Raw genomic sequence first — 10,193 nt, 5'->3', positions numbered from 1 at the left:
TTTTTTTTTTTTTTTTTAAGTTTTATTATCAAAATAGCGATCATATGGAAACCGGGACCCTTTCATTCCACTGAAATTGGACGCCACTTGTAAGTGTCTAGCTAAAAACATACCTGTGGAGTGAGACATGACTCCCAAGATTCACATATGATGGGCAAAGATGATGAGGTGGGAGCCATGGTTCTGATTTTCCCACGTCAGCAATGTCTATTTCTCATCACAGGGTTCAAAAGAATTAAGAAAACAAAGGTAATGGCCACCTCCATTCTTAGCAGTATGTGGAGAGTCCTGCCTTCCAGCTGGGGATCTTGAGTCCTTAACTTCCCTGCATCCGTGCCCTCATCAAGATCAGGGCCAACCTTCACCTGAAACTAACCATTGGGCCAATGCTGGCCCCGAGAGTCCTTATCTACTTGCCCAGCTCATACCAACACCTTTATGGCTCCCTGTTAATTGTTCTATTCTACTTTGAATCCACAGCCTTGCCACCTTCTACCTAGTAGGCTCCTACGCATTCTTTTAAACCCTGCCTCGCTGTGACCTGGCCTACAGAGACTCCTGTAAATGCATCAGGTAGAGGTCACATGCTGGGACTTTTCCAAAGAGCCCTCCCACCTGTCCCTACTCTGATGCTCTCTCTTTGTTGTCTTGTATGATGCTGGGGTGCAGAACTGTCTTCCAGTTGTCTTTGTGTACCCCAAGTCATTAAAGGTGCCGGAAGTACATTGTGTGCCTTTGATAAATATGAATTGAGTAAAGCAAAGAGGAGGGAAGGGGAGAGAAAGGATGGAGCATCTCATACAATACTGTCTTCGCTTTTGGGATGGGCACATATTATAAGAGGTGCTATTTAAGTTGAGTAACGCTTCATTTCAGAAAATACTACTCGTACCTACCTCTTCTTCCTTCCCTCTCTACCTGCTACCACAGATGTCCCAATGGGCAAAGTAATATGTGCTGTGTAGACTCCAACTGATTGACTTTCAAGTGTGAAAAATAAAAACCATTCACTTTTAATTAGCCGGCTGAATGGCCAGGCATGAGGCTCATAGATCATGGTCATCTCAGGGCAAATTGTAATACTTTCCCCCTCAATCCCAAAATATACCTGCTGCTTAGTGGCAAGAGGAAGGAGAGGAGTCCCAAGAATCAGCCTGTATTGGAATGACCACTGGGTGATGCCAGGCACAGGAGGGAAGGTGATCTAATGGGAACTAGGATCACCTAATGGGGAAGACTGTCTTACAGGAAACATTCTAAAAGCCAGGACTTCAGGTCCAGTGATTTTTCAAGAGAAGATGGATTCAGATATTTTCATGGCATCTGATAGTTTTCAAGTGTTGATTTCCAACTCAAACAATGTTAAAACACTGGGGCCAAATCCCTCGTCTGCCATGGTGATGGAGAATCTAGTGGTTGACTTTGGTACAGCGTCCATGCTTGCTCTCGTGTCTCAGGCTAGGTAGGGAACTGTCATTACAGAAGGCAGACTTGAACCAAAGGACAAGGGGGCCCATCTAGGTGGACACTTGGACATTGTGAAAATATCACAAAGAAGAGAGAGGAGAGAGAGAGAGAGAGAGAGAGAGAGAGAGAGAGAGAGAGAGAGAGAGAGAGAGAGGGAGAGAGGGAGGGAGGGAGGGAGGGAGGGAGAGGAGAGAGAGAGAATGACTAGCTCCCTGAGATCAGTGGTGATGTGGGCATAGCCCCCAATTCTCCAGCAGAGAGCTGCCTTATAAGCACATCTTCCCTTTGGAGCCTCTGGTCAGTGCACTCGCAGGTCTATGCCCTCACCTTGGCTTCCTTTCTTTGAACTTCGATCTTCTGAAAGCGACATCCTGTCCGAGTCAGTGCTGTTATCTTTTTTAGACGTACTTATTGAGAATTCTAAATGTTGGAAATGAAGAGGAGAGAAAGAGTGAGAGTTTGTGGGAGAAAAAAGGGTTTGGGGGTGGGGTGGGGATACATTTCTGAGAGTGGGAGCTTTGCCTCAGCATAAAGGCAGAGTTACTGTCCAAGCTTCCCAGGATGGAGATGTGGGATGGAGACCCTGTAACCAGCAATGTTAACTCTGCAATGGTGAGGACTGCTCTCAGACACAGGGAGAAGAGATGAGAATAGGCCATTGATGGCCAAGGAGATCTCCATTTCCAACATTAGCCCATCATAGTTCCTGGAACCCTGCTGATAGTCATTGTCTGAGAACCTACCGAGTCCTGGGTATTCTCGTTTAGATGAAGAGTCTAGGAAAAACTAAATCTGAGACTTTCTTACGAAAACACACATCTCGGTTTTACTTCTGTTTTCGCTCTTGCTCAACATCATTTAATGAGCTTTGATCAAGTGCTATCACTGATGTCCCTGACGACCAGCTCCCTGCAAGACAAGTTCTCCCTGATTTTTAGTTTGCCAGTTTCTGTAGTGTAAATGCTTGGGTCAGCTGTGCTCCCTCCAGACTCCCTGTCCTTGTCTGGGATCCTGGAAGTGCTTCAGGTAGTAACTGAGAATCTTGGCTTTCACCTAATTGCTTTGTCTCGTCCTCCTAATTGCTTTGTCTCTGCTATGTGCTTGGCAGCCAATGTCCATCTATCCAATATTTCAGAATTTTCTTCGAGGAGGAAGTGAGCCTGAGCCTAGCTACTCCAGTGTTGCTGGGAATAAAATCTTGTTTTGATGTGGCTCCTCTTGGATCATATATGAAATGTTTACATAATAGGCTCTATCTCTGCTCTGTATCACACTAATGCCAGCACAGCACTGCTCTAATTATTAAGACTATGTGGTTAAATACTTAACCATATAGTTGCATATAAGATTATAACATATTTAAACATATAATACTTAAAGTACTATTAGGGACCCACACACCCCCATTACCTTCTTAAGCTAAAAGCATTCATTTTTCTGAATGGGCCCCAGGATCATGGTACAAAGTCCTCTCCACTCTGATACTCAACTCCCTAAAAATCCCTTGGTAACAGGATTTTTATTATAATTTTACCAAATACACTTATTTCAAGAAAATTGTTAACTTTACAGTATCAATTTTTCTGATATGTTCTGTGAACACAACATGTTTTTCTATTTGCCAAACTCCCAGGTCATACACATTGAAATTGTTCTTTTCCCAGATTCAAAGTATTTGTACAGTTCCCAATGAATAAATTTAGTTTATTAAGTTAGTGTATTAGGTTAATTGATTTTGTATCCATTGCTCATACTCTACAGGCCTCTAATAATAGTTTTTGAGATGCTATTGTACCGTCTATAAATAATGTATTTTTTATTTGTCCATGCGTTCATTTTTATTGCTTATATCTAAAACTAACCTGACTTTCCAAATTAGTAATATATGATTAAAAAAGGTAGGAAGAGGACCAAAGAGATGGCTCAGTGGTTAAGAGCACTGGCTGTTTGTTCTTCCAGAGGACCCAGGGTTCAATTCCCAGCATCTACATGGCGGCTCATAACTGTCTATGACTCCAGTTCCAGAGGATCTGATACCCTCACACAGGCATACAGGCAAAACACCAATGCACATACAATTAAAAAACATTCTGATGATTGAAACAGGTAACAAACTTTGAACAGAGCACTCTTGATACTCAGGGATATTGCTTAACTTGACTTACGACCTGTGACTTACTTTCCAAGATTTTTGGAAGGATATGGTTACTTTTGGATGACTGGGCCCTTTTTTGCGATTGTTGTAATTGCCATTGTTTTGGAGACAACTTCAGCAGGAAAAATCCATATTTCATGTACTCCTTGAGGAGGAACTCTGTTTTCGCTATTTCACTTCAAAAGAAACAAGAATGCAATTACACCACTGTGAATGCCTTCTCTCCATCATTTGCTCGCATGGTGGCACACCTAACCAAACTTGCAAACACAACCACAGACCACACACTTCTGAAACATAGGAGCAGAATACACCCAGAGGCTGGCATTTGAATAAACAAGACCCAGTGGCATGCTCAAATACCATGGGCTGCTGACAGACTTACTCTGCTGGCTTATTTCTTCCAGAAACCTTATGTTCTAGTAAGCTCTGGGCATATAAAGAACTCAGAAGGTGAAAAAGATGGTATGTGAGGGGAAGAAAGGGAGTGACCATGTTGCAAAGTCCTGACATGGGTGAACTGTGCAGAAAGCCTGCATGGCTGCTCACTCAACCTGGCATTTAAACATAGGTATCCTTAGGGCTGGAGAGATGGATCAGAGCGTGAGAATGCATACTGCTCTTGGAGAGGTCCTGAGTTTAACTCCTAGTGCCTACATCAGGTAGCTCACAACCACCAGGGAGATCCGATGCATCTAACCCTAGCCGGCACTTGTATCAGAGCGCATATCCACAGACACAAATAATTACATATAAATCTTGAAGCAACAGATGTTCTTATTCTCCTCTTTTGGAAGACCTCAGACAGATGGCTGTGTTTTCACCAACAATACCTAGAGACTTGAGCTGAATGCTTTCCCCGGCTTCATGTTGGCTTATCCCAATCACATTTTAAACAGACCCAATAGCAAAGCTGAAAACAGAATGGGAAGGCCCAGGCCTGTCTTCCTCAGTCAGAACCTCATTACCTTACCACTGCTGCGTCACCTCAAGTGCACAGCCTCAATCCCTCAGCCCAGTATGAGTGATCTTCAGGGGTCAGTATGCAGTTCCTTGTGTTCAGTGGTTGGGGGATGGCAGAAGCCCCTCATTCTACCTCCCAGATGTGTCACAGAGACCATAAGGTGAGATGATTGCAGGGCTTCCTTGGGAAGGTTTCCAGAGAAGATCATTTCTCCTTTTCAAATATTTCCCATTCTTGAGCCACCTTACCACATAGGGAAGAGGTTCCTTTACACTGGCTCTACACAAGCAAGCGCTTCATTATCTCGTTCACCCTTCTAGAATGGGGAGGCACATAAGCAATGAGCAAGGCTGTATAGAGGTGTTGCCAAGTGGATACTAGGCAGAGCATAATCATTAATGCAAGTATCATGTCTACTGCTCTGCTCACACATGGAACCAGACGGATAGGAGCAGCTATAGCAATGGTTCTCAACCCTTGGGTCGAGACCCCTTTGAGGGTCACAGATCAGATATCTTAGATATCCAATATTTACATTATGATTCATAATAGTAGCAAATTTGCAAAAGTAGCAACAAAATAATTTTATGGTTGGGGGTTGCCACAACATGAGGAACTGTATTAAAGGGTCGCAACATTAGGAAGGTTAAGAACTTCTGCTCTAGACAGAACCTGGTAGTGCACATCTGTAACCTTCCCAGCTAGTTGGGAAGCTGAGGCAAGATGTTTAAGATCTGCCTGAGCTACAGAGTGAGTTCAAACCCAGCCTGGGTAATAAAGCAAAGCACTATCTATAAATTAAAGGTAAGGGCTGAAGAGATGGCTCAGTGGTTTAGCGCACTGGCTGTTCTTCCTGAGGTCCTGAGGAAGTAACCACATTAGCTGACAACCATCTGAGGTGGAATCTGATTCCCTCTTCTGGTGTGCATAAAAACAGAGCATCTGTATACATAAAATAAATAAATATTTTTAAAAATTAAAAGGAAAAATGTTGGGGATGTACCAAAGAATTTCATTACAGTAGCAAGTGGAGGAGGAAGTTTTCTGTCTTGAAGCATCTTCTACCTTAGACTTTAGATAGAAGAAGCTATATGGCTAGAATCTGTTTGAAACTCGTATTTTGGATTATGAACTTAGTGCCCCACAGTGGTCACAAGTGCCTTTTTTACACTGAAAATCATTCAACTGAGTTCCCTTGAATATAGAAGGAACATACAGGTTTGAAAGAGGGGTGACTGATGATGTCATAATATGAACTCATCCCAGATCCTGTGATTTTTCTCAGTATAGATCTTAATTTTAACAATGACATGAGATTCTGCCAAGGGGTTTGAATACCGCCAATGATGAATGTAAGGTGACCATCAAATGCATCCCAGTTCAGATGTGTCATACAATGACTACAAAGGAGGCACATGGGGAAATAAACCCCTTTTTGACTCCTAACAAGGTTTTGCTTCTTTTCAATCTCTGCTTTGGATTCTACAAGTCACAGAGCCTTCCCAGAGAGAGGCTTATGTTCCGATATCTAGGCAGGCACAGTTGATAGACAGGTTGCTGGTTTTAAAGCCTTTCACAGTAAGGCTCCAGACTGCTAGAGTTATTTCCACTTGGCATAAAAGTCCTAATGGGATGTGGGAATTGCTGTAGGAAAGACAGCACCCCTCACCTCTTTATTGATTGAACTTCCATGCTTGCTTTCTTGAGCTCTGACGTCATTTGGAGTTTGTTTATTGTTTCTTGTGCTGCCCTAAAACAGAACACTGATCAGTTAGTTAGTTTATTTTTCCAAGAAATTAAAACAAGCAAACAAAGACATGGGAGGAAAGGTAGGGCCAGAATAGAGACACTAACATTCTTTCTTTTTTTTTTTTTTAATATTATGTAATAGAGTTTATTTAGGGCATGGGGAGGGGAGTTGAGGAAGTAAAGACAGAGAAAGCTGGGGGGGGAGGGGGGAGAGATAGAGAGGGAGGGAGGGAGAGAGAAAGAGAGAGAGAGAGAGAGAGAGAGAGAGAGAGGAATATATGTCGACCATGAATGTATGGAGAGAGAGGGGGAGGGGAACGGGGAGAGAAGGGACAGAGAGGGAAGAGAGGAAGCAGTCAGAGCTCTACTAACATTTTGAGAGCATCTACAGATCTCTGGTCATTCTCTCGCAGGAACTCTTCAAAGGACATTGCATCGTCTTGGAGCTTTTTCTCAGCTTTTTTGAGTTGATTTTCTTTCATGGCTATGAGTCTTTCAAACCTTTTGATTGTGTTCTTCTTGGTTGACACTGCATACTAGGAGCATTGAGAACAAGAAAGTGTCAAGAACATTCCATGGTGAGTTGCCAGTAGGTTTCAAGGGAATCTCCATAGAAGGGAGTGAGTCTTGCAGCCAGGAATCACTTGGGTCGGAAGTAATAACGACACCCATAGAGCTAGCTGGGCCTGTATCTCACGAGGTTGCTTTGAGGATACTCAGCAGGGAAGTTAAGCCTTCTCCCACTAGTTTTCATGAAAAGACTTTGTGGCTGCTCCTTACCAATCAACAACAACACAAAACAACAACAACACCAAAAAACAGGTGTTCTTCAAAAAATAGTTCCATCTGTTACCCATGGTACACTCTGGTTTTCTGAACACAAGGAAACCAGGCTGTAGCTACTGAGCCTCCAATCATCTCCTCTAATAGAAATCAGTTTCAACTCTGGGTGCAGTAATGGATTTCTCCAGGCTGGCCTGAGGGTGTGGGATATTTAATCAAACCCAGAGGGATCTGCTAAGATCCTCAAATGTGATTTTGACAACTATTTTTTTTTTAGTACAGCATATGAGATATGAGAGCACATGATCTGTTTCTCTGCTTTCCTCTGTGTGTGTGTATGTATATAGGGTAGCTTCTACAGTAGCAGTTTTCTGTATGACCTCTTTAAAGGCCCCAACTAGACACCCCATGCTAGAAAACAAAAGCCCAGTGCCAGGAATACACTACTCTTTTTGAGTTGTTGATCAGTGGAGTCCACTGACCTCCAAACATTTTTGACTATTGACATCGATGTTGGCTACCCTCCAAAACTCGACCATCAGACCTTGGGTAGTTTTTTGTCAACTTGGAACAAACTAAAATTATCAGAAAGGAAGGAATCTCAACTGGAAAAAAAAAATGCCTCCCTTAGATTGGCTTGCAGGCAAGTCTGTGAGACACATTCTTGATTAATAATTGATGTGGGTGGGTCCAGCTGACTGTGTGGAGGGGGTGGGGCCCTGCTCAGGGAGTTGGGGAGCAGGGGGATGGGGGGAGGTCCAGATGACTGTGGTCAGAGCTAGCAGGCTGTGGGTGGTGCCAGCTGACTGTGGGTGGAGTCCATCTGACTGTGAGCGGAGCCAGCTAGCTGGCTGTGAGTGAGGTCCATCTGACTGTGGGCGGAGCCAGCTGGCTGTGAGTTGTGCCAGCTGGCTGTGGGTGGCGCTACTCCTGGGGTAAGGGGTCCTGGATGGTCTAAGGAAACATGCTGAGGAAACCAAGGGGAGCTAGCCAGAAAGCAGCACCCCTGCATGACTTCTGCTTCAGTTCTTGTCTCCAGGTTCCTGCCTTGCTTGAGTTTCCATCCTAATTCCCCTCAGTGCTCAGTGATGGACCGAGACCTGGAAGCGTAAGATGAAATAAACCCCTTTCCTTCTCTTTTGGTCATGGAATTTTATCACAACACTAGAAACCTAACTGAGACAATGTACTGCTGAGGACACCACATATTGAGTCATCGATCATGGAGAAAGCAAGGTGACACTGACCAGGAAGCTTCATCCCCGCCGGGTAGCTGTCACGTTTCGAAGTGCTGTCCAGGCTACCGGCAGAGAGGTGGTGATCACTTTCACCTAACCGGGAACTCTAGGAGCTACAATAATGACTGGCCTGACAAGATATGCTCACTGGTGCAATAGTAGCAACCACTTACTGATTGGACCACAGGGTAGAACCCATACCTAGCCTTGTTATCGAGGTCAAGAATTTGTGGCTAAGTAGGCCCTAGACCCTCGTGGAGAATCTATGACTATAATTCTGCTAAGTGGACACAGTATTAGAATAACTCTTATCTTATGGTTACTACTGCGGTGATGAAGCATCATGACCCAAAGCAAGTTGGGGAGGAAAGGGCTTACTCCACACTCACAGTTCCATAGAACAGTTGGTCATCAAAAGCAGGGAAGGCAGAAACTCAAGTAGGGCAGGAACCTGGAGTTAGAAGCTAACGCAGATGCCACGGAGAAGGCTGCTGAGAGACTTACTTACTCAGCCTGCTTTCTTATAAAACCCAGGACTATCAACTCAACAGCACTCCCACCCACCACAGGCTGGGCCCTCCCACATCAATCACCGATTGATTGGAAGAAAATGCCCCCACAGACTTGCCTACAGCTGGACCTTATGGAAGCCCCCTTTCTCTCTGATGACTCTAGCTTATGTCGGGTTGATGTAAAGGCAGGCAGACGGACTCCTAATGGCAGATTGCTGCACCCACTGATAGCTCCTTGCTGTGATAAACACGGAGACTCACAATTGGCCAGCAAGCTGAGAATAAGAAACCTAAATGAAACACTGTGTATCACATCAATCTCCCTGAGGCTCCAGGATCATTGTGGAAGAGCACATAGAAACTTTGTAAGAGCCAGAGTTGTGAACGATATTAAGAAAACAAGCTGGGCAGTGGTGGTGCACGCCTTTAATCCCAGCACTTGGGAGGCAGAGGCAGGCGGATATCTGAGTTCAAGGCCAGTCTGGCCTACAGAGTGAGTTCCAGGACAACCAGGGCTACACAGACAAACCCTGTCTCGAAAAACCAAAAAAACAGAAAGAAAGGAAGGAAGGAAGGAAGGAAGAAAGAAAGAAAACCATGTTTTCTGGACACCACAGGAAAATTGCACATATAAATAAACTCACAGCATTGGGACACTTTGCAAACTCAGACAAAACAATGCCCCATCGTGGAGGATTGTAGGTGGGCATGAATCACACGTCTAGCTGTGGAACGATTGGTGTTTGATAACCACCAATCAGAAGAAGGACAGGCAGTTTTCTTTAGTGGTGTTAAGTATGCGGTGGACAGATGGGAGAGAAAGAACATTATGAGGACAGGCAGAACTGGAGCCGTGAGGGTGGAGAGGAACCGTCTGATGTGAGTAGCCTGCCCTGTCACCTGAGACCATGGTCAAGTCCTGGCCTAGTGCCAAGAGCTGAGGGCCATGTCTGGGTCCACAGCCATGCCGCAGCAGGGGTCTGTGTAGACTTTGTGGCTATATTACCACCAAAGGCCATGTGGACGGATGTCCCTGGTGTGGGCTGCTTCCTGGGACCATGTTGATATTCAAGGGCAGTACAGAGATGGCCACCCCCTCACTGGCTATGACACCCCACTCCCACCCCTGAGTCCAGCCAGTAAGGAGAGCTGCCCCACCCCCTGCCCCATGGGGAGTGGACCCTGCGCCTCTCCGGGCAGCACAGAAGAGCTGGCCCTGGTGTTGCACAGGGCACTGGTGAGCTGGCCCCAGGGGCATGAAAGAGGGGGGAAGGGAGAGAGGAAGTGACAGAGAGAGGGGAGGGGCAGGGGAAAGGAGGGGCAGG

At 45.1% G+C, this 10,193-nt stretch overlaps 1 protein-coding gene across 5 annotated transcripts in view; it reads right to left on the bottom strand.

Moving 5' to 3' along the window:
* Ccdc38 (coiled-coil domain containing 38) overlaps nucleotides 1-10,193 on the bottom strand; it is a 46,592-nt gene that overhangs the window by 14,296 nt on the left and 22,103 nt on the right. For all 5 annotated transcript variants that reach the window (XM_031349521.1, XM_031349520.1, XM_031349522.1 and 2 more), the window contains 4 exons: nucleotides 6,708-6,871; nucleotides 6,256-6,336; nucleotides 3,647-3,798; nucleotides 1,795-1,887 (listed from right to left, as the gene is read on the bottom strand). In XM_031349521.1, the coding sequence (XP_031205381.1) occupies nucleotides 1,795-1,887; nucleotides 3,647-3,798; nucleotides 6,256-6,336; nucleotides 6,708-6,871 (490 nt within the window). The remainder of the gene's footprint in view (nucleotides 1-1,794; nucleotides 1,888-3,646; nucleotides 3,799-6,255; nucleotides 6,337-6,707; nucleotides 6,872-10,193) is intronic.

The sequence above is a fragment of the Mastomys coucha genome, unplaced genomic scaffold (genome assembly GCF_008632895.1).
Source record: "Mastomys coucha isolate ucsf_1 unplaced genomic scaffold, UCSF_Mcou_1 pScaffold4, whole genome shotgun sequence".
In the NCBI taxonomy this organism is placed as follows: domain Eukaryota; kingdom Metazoa; phylum Chordata; class Mammalia; order Rodentia; family Muridae; genus Mastomys; species Mastomys coucha.
This window is presented reverse-complemented; position numbering and strand designations above follow the sequence as displayed.